Below are 25,484 nucleotides of genomic sequence, written 5' to 3'. Positions count from 1 at the left end.
GACAAATGTCACCATTTTGCAGTAAAAAGTAATAGTTTTACATAAAAAAGTAATATTACAATAAAATATTGCAAAATTACAGAAACAGAAGGAATATAAAATATATAGGAAACAAGTCGACAAATTGTGAGAAAAAGACTGCTTTTAGTTATTTTTTAAATTTGCAATTGTTTTTTAATCTTCATTATTTACTTCAAGTTATTACAGTATGTCTCTATATACATATTTTATTTTTATTTCGGCATTTCAATTTCTTACACACCTGTTATTACATATGTTGGCCAGAGGGGGAGAACTTTTAAAAGTGACACACAGTCAATTTGAAAATCCCTCCTTTTTTGGACCACCCTAATTTTGATAGCTTTCACCACCAGGGGTGCAAATGAGACATTCTCTATTAGATGCGATGGTTTTCCGTATTGGGACCATGATTTCGGTCCTAACTCATATGGAAGGTACTATTCCTTGTTGATGTCTCAAGAAGGGTAGAAATACACACACACACACGCACACACACACACGCGCACACACACACACACACACACACACACACACACACACACACACACACACACACACACACACACACACACACACACACACACACACAGGTCAATGTGTCTAGCAGGCTGCTGGTTTGCAATTGTCCATCAAGCTCATCAAACATCCGCCAATCATACTTTAGCACAGCTGACATCTTGACAGCTGTCAGTGGGGCTAACAAAGCGATGGAAGACATCAAGGTTGCTTTCCACGAGAAGAGGACAACAAAATCCTTCCCGTCCTAGAGATCATGTCCTCAGACAATAGCTCTTCTATCTAAATCTGTGAGGATGAAGTGATGAAACCTGCTTGGATATGTGTACAAATACTCTTTACAACAGTATGCCTCTAATCCCAATTTTGTGAATGGTGCAGATGGCACTTGATAAATATATGATTATATGTGTGTGTGTTCTAAGAATACATATTAATGATCAGATCATCCAATTATATGCACATTATGGTGTATTGTTTGTTTTGAAGCAGGACTGTTTGAGGACACAGTATTTAGGAAGGTTGAAGAGCCCTCGAGTGGCCATTTCTCCCACTACTGCCTGACCTCCACTGGAACTAAAAATGATGAATATGTGATACATTTCTGTTAATAAATAAAATATCCTTTGTATCATACATTGAAGTGTGATCCGTGAAAAATCTCCAAAAAATATTTGGACACAAAACTGGATAGAAAAAACATTTTGACATAAATTTAACATTGATCTGAGTATCAGTGAACTATTTACACCTGGGGTCGGCAACCTTTTGCATCAAAAGAGCAATTGGGGCCCGTTGCCACCAAATCAAACAGCAAACATGTACAAGTACACAGTATTGCGACAAACATAAAATGCACTCCAGTATTAATCGAGTGGGTTTTCCTTTTCTTTGCACTTATAGATTTTACCTGAGTGTAACAGTATTTGAAGATGTCTCAACATTTAAATACAAAGGTTCACCGAATTCAGTAAGTCTATATTGTTGGAGTAACAAAAGTCACTTATCGTTGAGTTAGTCCCAGAAACTGTAGTAAATACACATTTCAGCAGAAATATAAACAGATTATTAACTACGCACAGTACTATTCTATATATTTAACACTGTTGATGCAGTTAGCATCCGCTTCGACATCGGCAGTGCAATTAGCTTTAGCATTAGCTTTGTCATGTATAAAGCCTTGTCGACTAAAAAGACACAAAAATATACTCTTTCAAACATGTTTAAACACTATAAAGATACATTCGGGGGTAAAACTATTTACATAACGACACTTGTACCTGAGAAGGGAGATGTTTTAGTCATGTATAACGAGGACACAACTTGGTTCTGCTCAGGTCTGTAATGACTGCAAGGAGGAAGTCAGGTGTTCTCTAGTACAGTGGTTCTCAATCTTTTTTCGGTGATGTACCCCCTGTGATCATTTTTTTAATTCAAGTACCCCCTAATCAAAGTAAAGTATTTTTGGTAGTATTTAAGCTCGTCACCGCCAGCTGGTCCCTTCCGGTTATCGTCTCCTGCACCTCCCACATGCACATGCCTGATCCGCTTCGTTTTGCCTGGTACGTTGTTTCTCCTTATTCTTATAATTTCTCACCTCTTGTGTTTGCTTCTTGGCCCCCCGGAGGTAAAGAGGACTTTTGCGCTGGACCCTTTGCTTAAGCTCAGTGCGTCCTGGCGATGTCCCCTGCCGACCACTGAGGGACCCGCTTTCGTTAGTTTTTTCATGGTGTGCACTTCTGCCCCATCGCCTTTGGTTTAACTTTTGGACTCATTAAATTGTTTAAATTTTGTAATTCAACCTCGCCTCCCGTCTCTGCATCCTGGGGCCAACTCCTTGATTAAATCCTAACACCCTCTTTGGGGATTGTAATAGAGACCCATCTGGATTCATGAACTTAATTGTACGCATTTCTTCACAAAAGAAATCTTTAACATCAATATTTATGGAACATGTCCACAAAAAAATTAGCTGTCAACACTGAATATTGCATTTTTTTTCACAGTTTATGAACTTACATTCATATTTTGTTGAAGTATTATTCAATAAATATATTTATAAATTATTTTTGAATTGTTGCTATTTTTAGAATATTTAAAAAAAATCTCTCGTACCCCTTGGCATACCTTCAAGTACCCAACAGGGGTAGCGTACCCCCATATGAGAACCACTGCTCTACTATAGCTCCCAGCACAACGCACCCCCAGCAGGAGCCGTCCAGTACTACAATGGCTCTTATTATAGCTGGCATTACAATAACTCAAGTTCTTCAGGTTTTTTCCGCAGCTGTGCCCAAACTTGAAAGGGCCAGTGGGACTCAAGAAGGACACAAAGGGACAACTCAATCCTCTTTTACAAGCAATCCAATAAAGTGGGTTATTGGTGAGAATGGATGAATAGAATGAATAGTCGAATAGTCGGTAGTTAAATAGAATAGTCGATTAGATGAATAGTTGAATCGTAGAATAGTTGAATAATTGGATAGTAGAATAGCCGATTAGGTTGATAACCTTGATCAAATAGAAAAAAGAACAGTGTTTTGACTTTGAACAGTGCTTTGCTTTTATTTTAAATCAATCCAACCGAAAACTTCCACTGATAGGGACTAGGTTTAAGAATAAACTTAAACATTTCTGTTAAGGTGTTTGAGTTTAACAGAGTTCTTTATGCGTGCACATGAACGACACTTTCAACGAGTCTTGAACATCAACGTCCTCTCACCGAGGAGACTTTTATTCTCTTCTTCTGTTGAACACACAACTGCTTCTGTGTTAAACACTACACAGTACCAGAGCGCCCTCAAGGGGATGACATGCGCTACAACATCCTACCTCTATAACACAGTCACTGAGTAAAAGCGTGGATATATACAATCTTAACACCCCCACTCGCTATTAGCTCACTGTGTTAAACAATATTTTAAGAACATTTTCCATATCAAACCTTTGTAAAACCTTTTTCAGATATCTCTTTTGTGACATTTTGACTAGTCCATGTGTTCGTTCAAATTCTATTCCTAAGAAATGTTTTAGGGTTCCCAAATCCTTCATTTTAAATCTCTGAGTTAACATTCTTTTTACATCCAGCATTGATTTTTCACTTGAGGTAGCTAAAATAAGGTAATCTACCCAAATAATAAGAATTACCTTTTGACCATATTTTTCTCTTGTATATACACAATGATCTGCATCATTTTGCACAAAGTCATTTTCACATAAATGAGTGTGTAGCACTGTATTCCAGTTTCTGCCCGACTGTTTGAGTCCATACAATGATTTGTTTAGTTTACATACCAGTTTTTCACCAGTGTTAGAGTTTTTCTCGTAACCTTGTGGTTGTTCTAAATAGATTTCGCAGTCGATGGGTGCGTGTAGATACGCGGTCTTCACGTCCATCTGATGTGAGATTAAGTCCTCCTGTGCCGCCTTCTGCATGAGAATTCTTACACTTAACATGTCAGCTGTCGGTGAAAACGTCTCGTCGTAATCAGTTCCTGCTCTCTGGTCGTATCCTTTAGCAACAAATCTTGCCTTAAATTTATTAGATCCATCTATGTCTGTTTTGAGTGCATAAACCCACTTAGCTTTTAAAGCTCGCTTACCTGGTGGTAAGTCAGTCAACTGGAATGTGTCATTTTCCACTAGTGACTTCATCTCCTCATTCATGGCGTTTTTCCAGTGCATTGACTCGGATGATAACACGGCTTCCTGATAAGTTTCTGGAATGTCACAAACTGCTCGATAACAGAAATCAACGCATGTTTGTAATCTGTCCAATGAATCATCAGTCTTATAATCTTGTAAATAAGATGGCTTTTGTTTTACTCTGAATGGATTCTTTCTGATTTCTGTTTCGGCATTTGCCGCTGACTGTTCCACATCTTCCTGCTCATTTAAATCCTCAGTTTTGTTTTCAGGTTGAAGTCTGTCCTCATCCTTCTGGTCACTGTCACAGACTGCATTGTCTCTGTTTCCAATGTCATGTTCTGCGTATGGCTCTAAAGTTTGTGTCTCTCTCTCTACATTTGTTCTGGTTGCGAATTTCACCAATCTGATCTTTTGGATTTCTGGATAATATACAAGGAATGCTGGGCTGTTTTTATCATATCCTATGAAAATGCCCTGCTCACTTTTGGAGTCTAGTTTTCCTTTTTCTTGTTTGTAACTAAAACATATAGACCCACATTTTTGCATTTGTGACACATTTGGTACTTTTCCTGAAAGTAACTCATATGCTGTTTTCTTTGTCCGTCTATTGTAACACCTGTTTCTAACATGAGCTGCTGTTTGAATGGCATAGTTCCACAAATAGTTTGGTAGTTTGCTTTCTATCAGTAAGCATCTAGCCATGTCAAACAGTGTTCGCCATCCTCTCTCTGCTGTGCCATTTTGGTGTGGCGAATAAGGCGCTGACGTCTCATGTCTTATTTTGTTCTTTGTTAGTAACATTTGGAACTCTCTGTTTGTAAACTCAGTGCCGTTGTCTGAACGTATACACTTTACATCTCCAAAGGGTGCTACATCTGCTAAGAACTTTTTTGTTGCAGTAACTGTATCACTTTTTGACTTAAGGAAATGTACTAAAACAGCACCTGAATAGTCATCTGTGAAACATTGTGCGTATTTGTGTCCTTCTATGCTCTCAGTTTTCATTGGTCCTGCTAGGTCTGTATGGATTAACTCCAGGGGTTTATTTGCTTTAGCATCTAGCTCCCTATTTCTCGTTTGGGTAAACTTGCCTTTTGTACATATGTCACACATCTGATCCGGCTTAACATTTCCCTTAATTACCATACCTTTGACCACAGTTTGGAGTTTGATTACATCGTCATAGTTGCAGTGTCCTAGAATCTCGTGCCATGTTTGTACGTCATGACAAACTTTACACTGATCTTCATTCGCATCAACAGTTGGTAGATAATACAGCTTCTCATGTTCGTGTATTTTAAATCTGTTACCATCTTTAGTGATCATGTGGCTCTGTCCTTTCTTGAAAGTTATGGTTGCTCGTCCGTCGGCTGCTCTCGCCACTGAAAAGATGTGGGGATAGGAGGGCATGTACAGAGCGTTTTGTAGTTGTGCCCTGTGCTGTCGTCCATTGCTGTCCACTAGATGTATCGTGGCTGTTCCTCTTCCTTGGGCCATTCCATTGCATCTTGTCCCATCAGCTAGTTCCACTGAATGAGTCTCTGGCTGAAAAGTGTTGTCAAAGCTTGTAAAGTTATTCACATCATTTACAATGTGGGATGTCGCTCCTGCATCCACCATAATGCCTTTCATCTTTATTTTGGGTGCTGACTCACTTTCTTCTTGTGCTGCTTTCAAGAGGTAATCACTGGAATGTTCATCAGTAACCTTTTTGACATTGTCTCGTTTATCTTTCTTTTTGCATTTGGTTTCTTGGTGTGTGTTGCTCTTACAAAAGTTGCACCACACTTTTCGGATACAATTTCTTGCTCTGTGTCCTTTTAATCCACATTTGAAACATGTCAGATCATCTCCACTTCAACTTTGAGTGCTGCTGGTGTACGTCTTCTGGATATTTCTATCCTGTTTTGTGAACATTTTCATCACATTGTCTGTTGGCTCAGCAGTACTAATTTTCTCTGACTCTTCGTAAATACGTAATCTCCTTTTGAAATCTGTAAATGTCACATTGTCTTCGTTTTGTGTTACATGTACAGCTAATGGCTTGTAAGCGTCAGGAAGTCCTCCAAGAATCATGGCTATGATCAGACTATCACTGAGAGTCTCACCGGCATCACGAAGTGCTGTAATCAAGTTTTCTGCTCTGATGATGTAGTCCGTAGTCGACTCTCTATCTGCTTTCCGTAGTTTTGTCAAGGACATGTACAGGTTGATTATTCGTGGCTTGCTTTTTCCTGAGTAGTGCTCCCTCAGCATTTTCAGTGCTTTCCTTCCATCGTATGTAGCATCATGTCTAATTAAAGACAGGCTTTTATCATCGATCAACCTTATGAGCTCTGCGTAGCAGTCTGGATTCTTTATTCTGGCCGCTGCTGCTTGCTCATCTCCAACTGGTTCATTTAGAACAGTGTCTTTCAACTTTAAAATATGTAAGTGTCCCAAAGGTCATACTTGCTTTCGGATCCATCGAAGTACAGTTGCGGGGATACTGCTCCAGTAGTACGAGCCGCCATTTTTGTTTAAGCTCCGCACTTTAGCACTGTGCTATGCTAATTAGCTCAAACTTTGCCGCGGTTACTTCTTCTTCTAGAGTACACGCTACTTCATTGGCTAAAGTCCCTTTAATGCTCCGTGTAATACTTCACGTTTGCATTACCTTTATCCTTGGTGAAGTAGTTCTCCTCTGTTAGCTCAAGTGCACACCTGCAAACTTCCTTGGCTTCTATGTCCGTGCGTCGACTCAACGCTACCTTGCCTTGTTTGCTTGAGTTGGCTGGAATCACTGCGGTTCCTGGAATCACTGCGGTTCCTGGGGTTGCTGCAGTTCCTGGCGTTCCTGGGGTTGCTGGGCCCATAACCTGTTAAGGTGTTTGAGCTTAACAGAGTTCTTTATGCGTGCACATGAACGACACTTTCAACGAGTCTTGAACATCAACGTCCTCTCACCGAGGAGACTTTTATTCTCTTCTTCTGTTGAACACACAACTGCTTCTGTTTTAAACACTACACAGTACCAGAGCGCCCTCAAGGGGATAACATGCGCTACAACATCCTACCTCTATAACACAGTCACTGAGTAAGAGCGTGGATATATACAATCTTAACAATTTCCAATAATATGATTGAAATTAGATTTAAACAATCCAAGAATAAACTTAAACATCACTGACAACTTTTTAAATGTACTTTCAGTCAACTTAAACAATGTGTAAACATCAGTGAATTTCTTTAAACATTTTCCCCAGTGCAATTATTTTCTTTAAACATTCCCCTCAGTCCAAACAAGCACTTCTTTCTTTGGGTTTTCTCACCAGTTGCTTCTTCTGAGTCCACACATAAGCTGTCTTCGTTCCTCTTAGCAGAATGTCAAAAAGGGGTGACTGACGGAAGCTCAAACATTTTGAGCATGTGCTCTGAACAGGTGAACTCAATCAAGCCAATCTGGTGGAAGCAGGTGGAGATGTTCATCCCTCAGCTCTCACTGTTGCCCCTTCAGGCCTGGAGTGCGCTCTGCAAATCAGTGGTGTTTTTTCTGCTCTGTATTTTGACTTGACAATAAAATTAGCTCCATATAGTACAAATAACGGTGCTTTACTGTTAATAAACATATTTAAGTCTTAAATCTAAAATGACATAGGAATACAACACAAGAGCTAACTTTGCTACTTACGATCACTGTATTCTACTAGTAACTAAATTTACATCCAGTCACATTTTCACCAACATTGGGCAAATTACTTAACAAAAAAAAAAAGTAATTAATTATAGTTCATACTGCTTTGGTGGCTACATCCTTCCTTGTCCATAAACAGGGTATTGTGGTGATTATCACTACATTGAATTGTTGTTAATTATTCCTCTGTAGTAGTTAAAACTGTGTTATTGACGCTGTTATTATGTAACAGCATTATGCCTAACACTGGTTGTCACACATCTCGTTTTCTTCTTTTCTTTACTAGCTATTTCCAAAGTTCTGTACTTTTGCTCTATTATATTTACAACTTATTAATGCTGCTGCGTTAAGGCGAGCTCTCGTCCCCCTCCGAATCCTCTTGGGTAGTGTGATGTATGCCTAAAAAAAGGCTGTGGCATTGGCAGTAATTTGTTGGCTTTTAGTACTTGTCCTGTGTTGATGTGATTCAAGCGTGAGGTATACTACCCAATTTGCAAAAATGCCTGTTGTAACACAGCACCAGGCCCTAAAACACTTAATCCCACTCTACTTACCATTGTTTATTAGCAACAAAGTAAGCCAACAGGCTAAATCATGACAAGTTAAAGGCCTACTGAAACCCACTACTACCCATCACGCAGTCTGATAGTTTATATATCAATGATGAAATATTAACATTGCAACACATGCCAATACGGCCTTTTTAGTTTATTAAATTGCAATTTTAAATTTCCCGGGAGTTTCGTCTTGAAAACGTCGTGTAATGATGACGTGTACGCAAGACGTCATGGGTTTTTAGGATTGGGCGCTGCACACACACACACACAGCTAAAAGTCGTCTGCTTTAACGGCATAATTACAGTGTTTTGGAGATCTGTGTTGCTGAATCTTTTGCAATTTGTTCAATTAATATTGGAGAAGTCAAAGTAGAAAGATGGAGTTGGGAAGCTTTAGCCTCTAGCCACACAAACACACGGTGATTCCTTGTTTAAAATTCCTGGAGGTGAAACTTTACTATGGATCAGAGCACGGTCAAGCGGACATGAATCACGACGGAATGTCAACCAGCAGGTTTCGGTGAGAAAATTGTGGTAAAAAGTTGCTTCTTACCGGAGATCAGCTGAGCTTATGCTGTCCATAGCTGCCGTCGACTTCCTCGAGACATTGGTGTCAAGACACCCGTCGAGACACACCTCCGACTATCAGGTACTGTTAAACTCACTAAAACACTAGCAACACAATAGAAAGATAAGGGATTTCCCAAAATTATCCTATTAAATGTGTCTAAAAACATCTGAATCCGTCCCAATGCAATCGCGTTTTTTTTGTTTTAACTTTTTTGTTGTTGTTTTTTTTCTAATCCGTCGCTATCAATATCCTCAAACACAAATCTTTCATCCTTGCTCAAATTAATGGGGAAATTGTCGTTTTCTCGGTCCGAATAGCACTTTTTGTTGGAGACTCCCATTAAAATTAAAGTGAATATGTGAGGAGCCCCCACACTTGTGACGTCATCGTCTGCGACTTCCGCTAAAGGCAGGGCTTTTTTGTCTTAGCACCAAAAGTTGCAAACTTTATCGTGGATGTTCTCGACTAAATCCTTTCAACAAAAATATGGCAATATCGCGAAATGATCAAGTATGACACATAGAATGGACCTGCTATCCCCGTTTAAATAAGAAAATCTCATTTCAGTAGGCCTTTAACTGTCATGGTTTCGCACTAGAAAACACTGTCGCTAGAATTGAATGGCTGATGCAGAACTTTAAAAGACTCATGAGGGTGCCATTTTAGTAACTGCAGTACACAGAAAAATACACTAACAGGAGCCACAACACAGGGATAACAAAGACGCATGCGACTCCAGAGCCACAAGTTGTAAATACCTGATTTAAACGGATAAGAAGATGGTATTCAGTAGCCTGAATGTGGGAATGAGAAGATGAATTCTGACATTCTGGAATTTTTCTTCTGCTATTGCAGTATTTTTTATTTATTTTTTACTGTGTGCAACGTGTACTAATAATATACATTTATGTTTTTGAAGACTGTTACTACTACACCTGCATTGTTTTACAGCTGACGTTAACAATATTCAACAGGGCCCTGCCTTGGATAAGGGATTTATTGCATGTTAAAAGCCAGTCTCTGAGCTTATCTTCACAAATGTGATGACGAAACATATGTGTAAGAAAACTGCACCTTCAAGTGTTAAGTCAATGGAAACAAGTGCTGACAACAGCTGCTGATTTCCATGCGTAAAAAGATAATGATTTATCATTCTCACGACAAACCTTCTCTCATTTTTTTAAATCCTATTTGACAAAGGTGATAACAGGAATTTTCAGGGTATTGAATAGATCACAACTTCAATGGGAACTGCACGTGGACCCCGACTTAAACAAGTTGAAAAACTCATTCGGGTGTTACTATTTGGTTGTCAATTGTACGGAATATGTACTGTACTGTGCAATCTACTAATAGAAGTATCAATCAATCGATCAATCAAACTTTGTTGGAATTTTGCCTATCATTCACAATCCTTATGTAAGGGAAGAACACATATGTTTTATTAATACATATGTATTTTAATGCATTCTAAATAGTAAATGAATGTGATTAAAAATCTCTTTCCAATGGATCCAATGGGAGTCACTCTATTCTGCCTATAAAAAACATGTAAACAAATCCATTAAGGTTTTAAATACACACTGTAAATATATGTAATGTAGTAACAGGCACATTTAGAATAACATCAAATATTTACAAACCCCGTTTCCATATGAGTTGGGAAATTGTGTTAGATGTAAATATAAACGGAATACAATGAATTGCAAATAATTTTCAACCCATATTCAGTTGAATATGCTACAAAGACAACATATTTGATATTCAAACTGATAAACTTTTTTTTTTTTTTTTTTTGCAAATAATCATTAACTTTAGAATTTGATGGCAGCAACACATGACAAAGAAGTTGGGAAAGGTGGCAATAAATACTGATAAAGTTGAGGAATGCTCATCAAACACTTAAATGGAAGATTCCACAGGTGTGCAGGCTAATTGGCAACATTTGGGTGCCATGATTGGGTATAAAAACAGCTTCCATGAAATACTAAGTAATTCACAAACAAGGATGGGAGGAGGGTCACCACTTTGTAAACCAGGGGTGTCCAAACTCTTTCCACTTAGGGCCACAGACTGAAAAATCAAAGCAAGCGGGGGCCATTTTGACATATTTGTATTTTAAAAACCAATACAATGTATGTACAACCAATATACATTTAGGCCTCCACTCAGGTTTGATCCCGAGGACCACAAAGGGTTTTGGTCAAAAAAATATTAAAAATGTGTCTATTCAGTATTTTGTTTTATTATTATTCAAGTTTTAAATCTCCAGATCAATATTAGGTCCATCTGTTAATATAATGATTTTAAAGATTTAAGTTTTATGCTTTTTTTGTCAAAGAAAACCCTGTTTTTTGATGGAAAAAACCCCCACAAAATATGCAATATTATCACCCAATATTTTCTTTAAGTGGAATATTTCAGATTATATAATACTTGGAGCCTTAAAAAAGTCAAGAACTAATAACAGCATTGATTTCAAATCATTATTATTTTTTGAGCAATGCCACTTAAAAACAAATCACAATAAAATTATTGGGTATCCAAAAGGGTCCTACTCAAGTGTTAAAGAATAAATTATAGAATTTTTTCACTGTTTACTTTTAACTCAATGATCTCAAGAGCGTTTTTCTAATTCAAATTTTTCCCTCAAAGGGGTCATGTTTGTTTTTCTACATGTTAAAACACTTCCTTGTGGTCTACATAACATGTAATGGTGGTTCTTTGGTCAAAATGTTTCATAGATTATGTTTTATGGGCAGTCTTTTACCCCCACCACCCAGTTTTAGTATACTGACACATAAGGTAGAACTATATGGTACTTTGTATTAGAAATGGTTATAGCGGAGGATGCATCTGCATGTACGAGCCAGTTTGCCCGAAAACAAGAGGATAGAGAAAAAGGAGCTTATTGACAACATCGTGTAAAACTTAACCATAATTGGAGATATCCGCCAACATCATCAATTGAAACATTATTACAAATAAGAGCAAATTCCAAACAGCCTATTTGGAGGAAGTATGAAGTATGGCAAGATTGTTTTATAAATATTTTGACCATGCCTTAGTGGTTTGATTTAGAATTATCGGGACTTAAAGGGGAACATTATCACCAGACCCATGTAAGCGTCAATATATACCTTGATGTTGCAGAAAAAAGACCATATATTTTTTTAAACGATTTCTGAACTCTAAAAGGGTTAATTTGGCGATTGAAATGCCTTTCAATTGTTCGCTGTCGGAGCAATGACCTTTCACTCGTGACGTCACAACAGGAAGCAATCCGCCATTTTCTCAAACACATTACACACACCAAGTAAAAACAGCTCTGTTATTTTCCGTTTTTATGACTGTTTTCCGTACCCTAGAGACATTATACCTCGTCGGTGTGTTGCCAGAGGGTGTAACAACACGGACAGGGACGGATTCAAGTTGACTTACGTAGAGTGTGCTAATCAGACATATCAATGGTCACGGCATGCTAATCGATGCTAACATGCTATTTAGGCTAACTGTATGTACATATTGCATCATTATGCCTCATTTGTAGCTATATTTGCACCCACCCTTTCCCTCCACCCACATTTAATGCCAAACAAACACATACCAATCGACGGATTCAAGTTGCACCAGTGGTCAAAAGATGCGAAAGTCCCTCGCATACTTTACCAACGATAGTGATGCTACGACAGAGATGGCACAGAGATATGTGGATATCCTGCGACACGCTATCATTATACCTTATTTGTAGCTTATATTTGCATCCAGCCTTTCCACCCACCCACATTTAATGCCAAACAAATACATACCAATCGTTGGTTAGAAGGCGATCGCCGAACTCATCCTTGCTTCCTCCCATTCCGCTGTCTGTTGGGATACGGCTCGATAGCTTCAGTTTCTTCTTCAATTTTGTTTTCGCTATCTGCCTCCACACTCCAACCATCTGTTTCAATACATGCGTAATTTGTTGAAACGCTTGCGCCGCTGAAATCCGAGTCTGAATCCAAACTACTATGCTATAGCTTTCTGTGCTATCTGCCATCTTTGTTTGTGGTGATGTCACTTCACCACAAACATCACAGGAAAATGGACGGGTGTATATAACGATGGTTAAAACAGGCACTTTAAAGCCATTTTTCGGGATATTGCGTGATGGGTAAAATTTTGAAAAAATTTTTGAAAAATAAAATAAGCCACTGGGAACTGATTTTTATTGGTTTTAACCCTTCTGAAATTGTGATAATGTTCCCCTTTAAGCTGAGCCAGAGGGCAAAACTTTCGGTCTACCGAGCTATATACATTCCTACTCTCACCTATGGTCATGAAGTGTGGGTCGTGACCGAAAGAATAGGATTGCGGATACAAGCGGCCGAAATGAGTTTCCTCAGAAGGCTGGCTGGCATTTCCCTTAGAGATAGGGTGAGATGTTCAGCCACCCGAGACAGACTCTGAGTAGAGCCGCTGCTCCTTCGCTTGGAAAGGGGCCAGCTTAGGTGGTTCGGCATCTCGTGCGGATGCCTCAAGAGCGTCTCCCTAGGGAGGTCCTCGTTGCACGTCCCACTGGGAGGAGACCCCGGGGCAGGCCAAGTACCATCTCCTCTCTGGCCTAGGAACGCTTCAGGATTCCCCAGGAGGAAGTTGCTAATGTTGCTCTGGAGAGGGAAGTCAATAAATCAATCAATAAAAGTTTACTTATATAGCCCTAAATCACTAGTGTCTCAAAGGGCTGCACAAGCCACAAAAACATCCTCAGCTCAGACCACACATCAGGGCAAGAAAAAACTCAACCCAATGGGATTACAATGAGAAACCTTGGAGGGGACCGCAGATGTACTGAGGATCGACCAGGACTGGAGTACGCCCGGAAGTTGCAGGATCGGATGGAGGCGGCACATTCCTTCGCGCGAGACCAGTTGGAGAAGGCTGGTTTGTGGTAAAAGAGGAACAATGACGTGCGGAGCAAGGGCCGGGACTTTAGACTGGGTGTACACGCCCAAAAGAAAAAAAGGACGTTGCCAAAAGTTGGACAATCATTGGGACGGTCCGTGTCGGGTGCTTGAGAGGGTGGGAGAAGTAGTGTTTAGAGTTGCAGTGTCCCTTAAGGGCCGGAAGGTTGTCCTGCATAGAGACCGTTTGGCACCTTACAGGGGCGGAGAAGTTCCCCAGTTTGAGGTGGCGCCTGCCTCACCAGATGGCACTGGACAGTTAGTGGATCAAGGTTCCCCATATTCCACCATTGTTGTCTCTGTTCAGGCACTAGCGCCACGTGTTGAATGACTTGAGTCATAACAGGCGTAGACCGCCAAGGTTCAGGGATTTTCTTGTTGACCCCTCGGGGCGAGGGGCTTCATAAGGGGTGAGGCAGTGTAATATCTGTGATATTTGTGTAAGTGTACTGTGTCTTTAAGAGTTTGTGAATGTGCATGCCAGAGAGAGTTGGCAGGAAGCGTGTGTGTGTAGTGGTTGAGCAACACATTCTCGTATGTGTCACTCCTTCTCCATTGCGGGGCATTACAGTTTTTTTTTTTGTTGTTGCTATTTTTGTATTACAACATTTTAATATCGATGATGTTGTACTGCGTTGTAATCTTTTGTTTTGTAATTGTGTGATTTTTTTTTTGCCAGGACCCCAGGAAGAATAGTCTCCACTGTGGTTTAGACTGATGGGGATCCTTAATAAACTAAACTAAACTAAACTATAAAAATGGGACCCATTACCTCCATGATTGACACGCAGCATCAAGGGTTGGAATTGGGGGTTAAATCACCAAAAATGATTCCCGGGTGTGGCCACCCCTGCTGCTCACTGCGCCCCTCACCTCCCAGGGGGTGATCAGGGGTAAAATGCAGAGGATAATTTCGCCACACCGAGCGTGTGTGTGACAATCAAGAGTACTTTTAACTTTTTAATGTACTATAAACGTGGTGAAAAGAGTCAAAAAATAAAAATGCACACTTGAGCACCATCTGCTGGATGGAGGGACGCACTTGCCCCACTTGTAGTCGCTTAAATGTCCTACTCGGGTTTAAGATAATTAGGCTCATTTCATGACGTCACAAAGCTGCTGCAGTTAATCCGTCCACGGCCATAGAGACGCAGAAAAGGCGTTTCCATTCAATTGCGTGTAGTAATGTGCGTCAGCGCGTTGTTTACGTGGCGGCAGAGTGCGGAATTGAGTGAAGGCGTGTCTGTGGGAAAGCTCATATTAGCGAGTCGCGCTGCATTGCGCCTCTGCGCCCCACGGCTCCACTGCTCCGCTAACATGTCTCAGCAGGACGCGTTCTCCATGCCCAAGGTACGTCAAGTCAGCCCACGATGACGTCTGAGAGCGCAGATGAGACCACTGCGAGGCGCGCTTTTTCCTGCCTTTTAAATTTCTTTTTATCTTTTTACGCACGATGGCAAACAACTCGAATGTTTAGAAAATGAAATAATAAGCTTTTTGTTCCGTTTCATTGTGATTACAAAGAAGAACACAGCTGCATCTTTTAACTGTCATCACACTTTTCATTTAGCAAACGAACTCGTTTTTTTGTTCAGGTCTGGCTTGAAACGTGTGTTTCAATAGTAACTATTCATGTAGAGTTTGGTGATTCATATTTGATACTTGTAGGGACATTACAACTACAACTGTGATTTTTTGTATTTCCTGTTATTGTACTTTCACTGCACATGTGCCCTTTGGAGTGGGTCAACTGCGCATGCCCAGGACATGTGTAAAATGACAAACCTGCTGGGGATGCAGGGGCAAGCAGAGTTAAACTCATTAAAAATAAATTGCTGCGGTCCCTAGTACACCATCCATTCTTGGTGCTGTCATCTTGTTACAAGATGGGCTCAGAGCTGCCACTGATGTAGGTCTGTGGAGCTGGAACACAAGAATAATCATAATATACCGTATTTCCTTGAATAGCCGCCGGGGCACTAATTAATTTAAAACCTCTTCTCACTCATGCGGCAAAAGTAAGCAGGCGCTAATAATTTTCAAACCTCTTCTCACCCCTGCGCTTACCAATGGCATGCAACAAAAAATAGAGTGTGATAAAAAAATAAATAAAAATTATTCTGCGCCCGCGACCCGGTGGTTGGGGACCACCACTTTACAACATGACATCTCGCCCAACTTTACATTATGCTATATGCGTGCCGTCCGGACGCATGTAAATCGCTGTTTTTCAAACAAGATTGCAATGCGTACTTGGTCAACAGCCATACCTTTTACACTGATGGTTGCGATATAAACAACTTTAACACTCTTACTAATATGCGCCACACTCTGTGAACCCACACCAAACACATTTCTGGAGAACATTGGCTCTGTAACACATTATAAACGCAACATAAGAATTACCCAGAATTCCAATGCATCCATGACTCTTGGCTATATTATACACGCAACCCCCAACCCCGCCCACCTCAACCGACGCACGGAGACGGGGTTGCTGGGGCGGGGTTTGGTGCTATCGGGGTGTATAATATAGCCAAGAGTCATGGATGCATTGGAATTCTGGGTAATTCTTACGTTGCGTTTATAATGTGTTACAGAGCCAATGTTCTCCAGAAATGTGTTTGGTGTGGGTTCACAGACTGTGGCGCATATTAGTAAGACTTTTAAAGTTGCTTTATATCACAACCATCAGTGTGATCTGTATGGCTGTGGAACAAGACCCCTGGTTTACACATAGTATAAGTAAAAAAAAAAAAACCTCCGCCATTTTGGAAATGACGATAGGTCACTCGTGACGTCACGACTTTGACTCGGCGGTAAAAGTAAGCATGCGCTAATAAATTTGGGGAGTGAGTTATACCCGGCAGACGCATATTACATGCTCGGCGGCTAATTAAGGAAATACTGTAATTAATTTTATTTACAATCAAAAGAAGAAAAAAAGATCTGCAAGCATATACGGCATGATAATAACACAACCACACTGTAAAAGTGTAAATCAACAAAAGGAACGAGAACACTGTATTAGAAGATGTTTAGTCTAGTATTAAAAAAGAAGAGGAGAACACAAAGTAGGTTGACAAACACGTCAATTTTCTACACAATGGGGCAAAGTAATATAAACAACTCACAGTATCATAATATGGAGTTGCACATCACTGCAGACTACAGCATCAGTAATAATGTTAAATGAATACATATCTGAGCATTGTTATCAATGAGAGGGACACACTGCTTGTATTGGATGTCATCAGATTGTGGACCCTTTGAATTTAAAAGTCTGTCCTTGTCACCTGTTGTGATGAATTTGAGCACTCAGCATACAGAAAGGACACTGTCCCCCCTGACTCCTTCCTTGCTCAAATTACTTCTTCACCACTTCTTTCTTGCACATCTACTGTGGTCGATCATCAAAATACTACTCTGAGTGACAACTTTTTGGACGCAGTCATAAAATATTTATTACTTTTTGTTATATACATGTTTATTCAATTGTATTATCTTTGGCTTGTCCACAGGTCGAGCTCCATGTTCACCTTGACGGAGCTATCCGGGTGGAAACAATTCTCGATGTTGCCAGGTAACCTAATTAAATGCTTACATTTCTTTAAACTAGTCAATTAATTTACCTAACATAACAAATTCATTTCAGAAAGTGTTTATCTTTAACTTATGCTGTGGCTATACACTGTTACGTTGATGATATTCCTTGAATTTAAGTAAATAAATCATCAAAAACATAATAGAGCGTGCAGCCAAATTGGCAAAGCAGTTTAAGTGTGTCACTGCAAGTCTGCACCATACTGAAGCAGAATGAGTCTAACGCCAGCCAACAATGTTAATATAACAGCTAAACATTCGTCATTTACTCATCAAACATTGGTCATTTACTCATTTAAATATGGATAATTTGCTGATGCTGTGTTTGACTCAGAAGCATCTTGAAGGATATACTGTAGAAGTCCACACTCCAAAATAAATGCTGTACATTATTACAATACATCAGGGATGGGCAAACTACGGCCCAGGGGCCACATCCGGCCCATTGGTATTCTTAATCCGGCCCGCCAAATTTTAGAACAAAATTAGGCAAATTTCTGTTTTGAGAATTGCCGCAACAAAACTCACACTAGACTTTGACGCAGTGGCGAAAAAAGGGTGATAAACAACACTGCTCCCACTGAAGGAGAATGTAAGTGTTAACCCTGTGATGCCAGTTGTGTTGTTTTTTTCAGGTTCTGATATGATATTGTGGAAAATAGATGTAATAATCCATGTTTGGGAAGTCTACTACTCTTAGGTCCGACAGATATATGCTTTGAAATGCATCAAGTGTTCGGCCGGCCTGTCTGTCAAATGTCAAAAGCCAATGTGGCCCTTATGATACATCATACAACTACGGTAGTATAATGTATTGTTTTTATTAGGGCTGTAAAGTCGTAAAAAAAATTAATCAGATGAATCACGCTCTGGTGGTAAGCTACATCAGTAGCTATGGCTACTGATGTAGCTAACCACCACCAGGTGTGAATGAATGATGGGTTCCCACTTCTCTATGAGCGCTTTGACTATATAACAATAGAAAAGCGCAATATAAATCTAATCCATTATTATTATTATTCTTGAATTGTGATCAGGTTATTACTCGCTTGCATGATTAAAATTTGCTTTAGAAAACAACCTAATATCTGGACACAAATGCAATCCATCCAGAAGATGGATGGATGGATGGATAAATGGGTTGCACTTGTATAGCGCTTTTTTACCCCTTTTTAAGGAGCCCAAAGCGCTTTGACAGTATTTCTACATTCGCCCATTCACACACACTGACGGCGGGAGCTGCCGTGCAAGGCGCTCACCAGGACCTCAAAAGAGGCCAAAACCTTTGGCCTCTTTTGGCTGTATGTAACTTTCAAATAAGGCAACAAGAGAAGTATCCTACACTTCTCTTTTGTAAAGTAAATCTGAACAGCTGATATGGGCATTCAACTTTATGATTTGCCTGAGAAGCTGGACAGGACAAAAAAAAAAAAATCTTTAACTCCTAAAATGTTAAAAAAAAAGTCATCTTACAGCATATTATGAGTCATTCTTCATCTAAACGGGACTATAAAAACATATCCTAATGACAGCAGGTCTTGTATAGTAAGTGATGTTTTATTAAAAAGTGACCGTCATAGTGCGTTTTTTAGCAAAATACATAGATATTAAATGTTATTATAAACGTACCAGTTACTACATTACATATATATATATATATATATATATATATATATATATATATATATATATATATATATATACAGTATATGCTTGTATATATATAAATACTTTGGAAACATTTATATTGTTTTAATGTGCTATACAAATAAAGTGGATTGGATTGGATATGATATGTGTGTGTGTGTGTATATATATATATATATATATATCTATATATATATATAATAATAATAGGGACGGCGTGGCGCAGTGGGGAGAGTGGCCGTGCGCAACCCGAGCGTCTCTGGTTCAATTCCCACCTAGTACCAACCTCGTCACGTCCGTTGTGTCCTGAGCAAGACACTTCACCCTTGCTCCTGATGGGTGCTGGTTGGCGCCTTGAATGGCAGCTCCCTCCATCAGTGTGTGAATGTGTGTGTGAATGGGTAAATGTGGAAGTAGTGTCAAAGCGCTTTGAGTACCTTGAATGTAGAAACGCGCTATATAAGTACAACCCATTTATTGTTTTTACATATATAGGTATATATATATATATATTTATATATATATATATACCTATATATGTATACATATATTCTCACACACACACACATATGTATATATATATATATGTATATGTATGTGTAATAATTATGGCCGTCACAAATGAAAAAAAAAAAAATAATAATAATAAAAAACATTTTTTTTTTTTTTTGACTCGCTCCCCCGCTCATAAAAGCAATGGGACTCTGTCTGTGAATGGAGCTTGTAGTTACATATTATATAAATATGTAAATATTATATAAATATGTATATAAATATGTACATAAAGTGTTGTAATTATATTCCAACTCCACGTTCTTCTTGGTCATTGCCACTGCCACCACCGGTGCCGCTGCTTCCCCACCGCCGGGTCAAACTCGCTTCGCAAAATAATTAGCGCATGCTTAGTATTACCGCCTGGTTAAACTCGTGACGTCACGAGTGACACTTCCCCTGTCATCATTTTCCAAATGGAGGAGGCTGATTTCAATATATGTCATTTGAAATCCCATAAAGGGAAGAAGATTAAGAAATATTCAGTAGAATTTAAGGTCCAAGCTTACATCACACTCAAATTTTTACTGCATGCCTTTGGTAAATGCCAGAGTGAGAAGAGGTTTTAAAATAATTCGCTCCCCGGCGCCAATTCAAGGAAATATGGTATCTGTGCTACTTTTGCTGACAACATAGACACGGGTAAACGTAACCCGTGTTAAAGGTGTTTGTCGTTCTTTGCGTAGTCAAGTTTGTGTCAAAGTAGCATTAATGCTAGCTTTATCCTCACATATCTGCTTTGATTTAAGATGATATTTCAAACTTGTGCGGCAATGATAAGAAAGTTTGTCACTGCAATGCCAACAAATGACCTCAGTCCATCCATCCATCCATTCATTTTCTACCGCTTCTCTCTTTTGGGGTCGCGGAGGGTTGCTGGAGCCTATCTCAGCTGCATTCGGGCGGAAGGTGGAGTACACCCTGGACAAATCGCCACCTCATTGCAGGGCCAAATGACCTCAGTTTAATCTAAAATTCCATTGTAGTGTGTTGTGAAATTGGCCGCCTCTCATCACTCATCTTTGCAACGTGTCACAATAAGCGCCAAATTCCGGGTTTACCTGCGGCCATAACAAATAGTGTGATTAATATTGATTATTTTACGATAACGCAAAATCTTTTTAAATTAATCACATGCTTAAAGAGGTAATGTTGGCAGTCCTAGTTTTTATACTTGTATCTAAAAGTTAGGTTTTATTATTAAAAACATATTACCTCACCATATTGTTGTTTTTGTTCCATTTTGGTATCACTCTGCTGTTTGACGTCCTTATTTTCTGTTTGCTCCGTCACCATGGTTACATATTAGTTCCACCTGCTATTCCCGGTTCACGCACACTTGTTTTTCTAATCACCCTCCTTTATAAGCCAGCCTTTTCTGTTCAGTCATTCTGGGATTCTAATTTGCCTTTGAGCAACAGTATCGACCGACGACAAACATATGTATATTCTTGCTAGCTTTTCATGCTACGCCTTTTGCTTTTATTCCAGCTCTCATGCTGGTGATCTGTTTTTTTTTTTTATGTGCTTTCGTGCCAAGTTCTAGTTTTCTCTGTTGTTTATTCCTAACTTTCGATGCCAGCGCTTATGTTTACCTTTTGCTTAGCTCCAGTATTTTTGTTTCTTAGATCCCTTTTGTCACTTAAATAAATCATCACATCTTACCTTTGCTGTGTTATTGCGGACGCATCTTGGAGGGACAAACCCGGTCGTTACATTAAGAACTTCTTCACAGAACCAGTTAAGCTTGAGATACTAATGTAGTATGAAAAAAAAATCCAAAAACAGTGCATTAAATCACTGCATGTAGAGACACTTCATTAAAAAAACAATAGAAAGGAAAAACATTGAGTCAAACTTTGACCTCACCTGTCTCACCAGGTTTTATCACATACTGTATTGTGTGATAGCATCCACGATGGGGTTGGGGCTGAGATTGCTTTTAAAAAACTACACAAAGTCCCTAATATCGTCTTAAACGAGAATCCCTGAACTAATTGGGGCAGATCGATTGCTAACAATGACAATTCACACACAATTTAGTAACTTTATGGTGTAACCTGATTTGTAAAACAACACTTGGCTGAGGAAAATTTACAACCTGTTGAAAATTAAAAGTAAATAATCAGCTGCTCTCTGTTGGTTTATGATAGTAGTAACTGAACAGTGATCATTAAAAACACATGCATTATTAGGTGGAAATGAGGCTCTAAATCTAATTCAGTTATTGCTCCCTCAAGTCCTGATTGGTGGATACTTGAGCATTTTGAAATGTTTCAACTTAATTATTTGATGTTCTACCAATTATTTAATTCTATATGTGTTTATAATGGTGTGGTTAAATGGACGTCAAGGTAGGACAGCAAAACAATATGACTCACAGGGATTAATAAAGTACCGGTAACCTTTATCTTGCCTTGTCTCTCCAGGAGACGCGGCATTGGTCTGCTGGTCAACACGGTGGAGGAGCTGAGGCAGATTATTATTGTCCAAAAGCCGACCACCCTTACAGAGTTCCTGGGGAAGTTTGCGGAGTACATGCACGTTGTTGCGTAAGTGGTTCCTTGTCGCCTGTGTTGATAAAGCTTCATAATGAGGCATTTCCTCTCAGTGTGAGGTGTGTATGTGCTCAAGAGTCAGGGTCCACCTCTTTAGTGTGTGTAGGCTGGGTCAAAGTTAACTCATTTCGATTGTTATTGTGCATGTGCTTCCATAAATCTTTTTTTCAACATGGCTGTTCCGGAGACCCAGTGACAACTGGATTATAAGATGTGGGACGAGGGTTTAGTTGAAATGAAATACAGGACATGGTCTGCAGCATCTAATTAATTCAGTCACCATGGCAACCAGAGACGGTTTCCCCGTGGAATCACCACATCTCAGGGCTTAATTGTTCACCAAACGATGAAAGCTCACAACAATGGAATGTTGCCATGTTGAATGGAACCCTGTGTGTGGAGGCGCCTGAGCCTCGGTACGGTTGTGATGATAATATAGGGAACATGCTAGTTGAGTGTAGCTCATGGAGAAATGCTGTGTGAGCTGGTGGATGTTGTGTCAGAGTGCGCTTGGGCCCTCATTGAGAGAATGCAGTGCAAATGCTGGAAGCTTTGTTGCTCTTTGTCATGTGACGTGACATAATTACTGTATGAGTGCAAAGGAAATGTACACTTTGTCTTTCCTCAATACTAAATAATAGGGTGTGTACCTACTCAGTGGTTAGAGTGTCCGCCCTGAGATCGATAGGTCGTGAGTTTAAATCCCGCCCGAGTCATACCAAAGACTATAAAAATGGGAGCCTGCTTGGCATTCAGCATTAAGGGTTGGAATTGGGGGTTAAATCACCATAAATGATTCCCGGGCGCAACACCGCTGCTGCCCACTGCTCCCCTCACCTCCCAGGGGGTGATCAAGGGTGATGGGTCAAATGCAGAGAACAATTTCACCACATCTAGTATGTTTGTGACAATCATTGGTACTTTAACTTTAACTTTACTCCTGTCAAGCTGGTTAAAAAGGCTAAGGCTTGCTCTGTATAATCTTAAGTTTTCCAACGTGCATTTGGTACTGGAATGATATCACTAATAAGATGTTCATGTTGCCAGCACTTGAAGGCACCTTTACTTGTATTATTTTTAACGGCATCTCATCAAGATACATTGGTGTCCAAACCCTTTCCACTGAGAGCCGCACACTGAAAATTAAAGGATGTGGGGACAATATTGATATATTTTAGTTTACAAGCCAATACAATGTATAGATATTTTTTTAGTCTAGGATAGATCTTTATTGTCATTGCACAAGTCCAACGGAATTTCATTTTCGGCACAGTCCAGCTACGAGACCGCCAACGGATCAGCCACTTACGGCGCTCCTTAAAAAGTATGGATGGCAGCTTTGCGTTATTAGTAGGGATGCATGATAAATATCTAACAGATATTTACTGTGCCAATATAAGGAATTATGACATCCTACCAATAAGTCAAATAAAATTAAAATAAATTACCCGGACTGTACTGAAGGTGGCTTGAATCAGGCGCTTCTGTTTTCCTGCTCGTCTCTTGTAAAATCCCCCTGAGCTTGTTGTGAACAAACATGACGTTGATCGTGTAGGACTTCTTCATTGTTTCAGAGAAATAGATTTGCACCAATTGTTGTGCAAAAATTTTACAAAGGAAAAAACAACACATATAACTTAATCAGCCACCTGAAACGCCAGCATTGCCCTGACGGTATACGTCACATATGTATACGCCCTCACGGAGCAGAGAGGTAGCAGCGTGGCTAACGTCAGCTGTGATGCTAGCGGAGTGTTGCGAGTGGTAATACGAGAGACTGAAGGTGCGAATCCTGTAACAAATGAAGGAAGGAATAATTCCCAAGAAAAACAGCAGGGGGTACAACGTCTGGCGGTGGTTCGGCTTTAAGCGAGAATGTCGAATAGACAACTTTAATTTGTTAAGTGTGGGGCACAATCGTTGCTACAAAAAGTAGCATTACTGCTAATATGTAGCATCATTGGGAAAGTCACCTGCTAATAACTGTTTAATAAATACACTTTTGGTCGATTTACATAATTGTGATTTCCTTCTCTGCATGAAATTTTAAAAGTAGCATATATTAATGCAGTATGAACTAGAAAGTTTTAAATATACACATAGAATCACCATACTGCTGTGATTATATGTATCAAGTGTTCATTCAAGGCTAAGGCAAAATATCGAGATGTGTATCATATATCGCGGTATGACCTAAAAATACAGAGATATTAAAAAAAGGCCATATCACCCAGCCTTACTTGGAAAGCAGAAAGCTATTTGCATCAGTATCAGCTTGAAAAAAATATTCATAATGCATTCCATTTTTTAGGGTCAACATTTCAACATTTTCTTCATTACTTTTAAACCAGGGGTCACCAACCTTATTGAAACCAAGAGCTAGTTCTTGGGTACTGATTAATGCGAAGCGCTACCAGTTTGATACACACTTAAATAAATTGCCAGAAATAGCCCATCCATCCATCCATCCATCATCTTCCGCTTTACCTTTAATAAATAAATCTATATATATATATATATGTATAAAAAGGGGTATTTCTGTCTGTCATTCCGTCGTACATTTTTTTTCCTTTTACGGAAAGTTTTTTTGTAGAGAATGAATGATGAAAAAACACTTAATTGAACGCTTTAAAAGAGGAGAAAACACACACAAAAAAGAAAATTAAATTTTGAAACATAGTTTATCTTCAATTTCGACTCTTTAAAATTCAAAATTCAACCGAAAAAAATTAAGAGAAAAACTAGCTAATTCAAATCTTTCTGAAAAAATTCAAAACAGAATTTATGGAACATCATTAGTAATTTTTCCTGATTAAAATTAATTTTAGAATTTTGATGACCTGTTTTAAATAAGTTAAAATCCAATCTGCACTTTGTTATAATATATAACAAATTGGACCAAGCTATATTTCTAACAAAGACAAATCATTATTTCTTCTAGATTTTCCAGAACAAAAATTTCAAAAGAAATTCAAAAGACTTTGAAATAAGATTTACATTTGATTCTACAGATTTTCTAGGTTTTCCGGAACAATTGTTTTGAATTTTAATCATAATAAGTTTGAAGAAATATTTTACAAATATTCTTCATCGAAAAAACAGAAGCTAAAATGAAGAATTAAATTAAAATGTATTTATTATTCCTCTACAATAAAAAAAAAAATACTTGAACATTGATTTAAATTGTCAGGA

General features: G+C 39.1%; 1 protein-coding gene across 1 annotated transcript in view; it reads left to right on the top strand.

Moving 5' to 3' along the window:
• The first annotated feature begins 15,111 nt into the window (after positions 1-15,111).
• The window catches only part of ada (adenosine deaminase), a 28,776-nt gene continuing 18,403 nt past the window's right edge, over positions 15,112-25,484 (top strand). The window contains exons 1-3 of the mRNA XM_061904138.1: positions 15,112-15,282; positions 17,454-17,515; positions 22,164-22,286. Of these exons, the coding sequence (XP_061760122.1) occupies positions 15,118-15,282; positions 17,454-17,515; positions 22,164-22,286 (350 nt within the window). The 5' untranslated portion in view covers positions 15,112-15,117. The remainder of the gene's footprint in view (positions 15,283-17,453; positions 17,516-22,163; positions 22,287-25,484) is intronic.

Source organism: Nerophis ophidion, linkage group LG06 (genome assembly GCF_033978795.1).
Source record: "Nerophis ophidion isolate RoL-2023_Sa linkage group LG06, RoL_Noph_v1.0, whole genome shotgun sequence".
NCBI classification, from domain to species: Eukaryota; Metazoa; Chordata; class Actinopteri; order Syngnathiformes; family Syngnathidae; genus Nerophis; species Nerophis ophidion.
The sequence above is the reverse complement of the archived record's forward strand: the minus strand, read 5'-3'. Positions and strand labels throughout refer to the sequence as shown.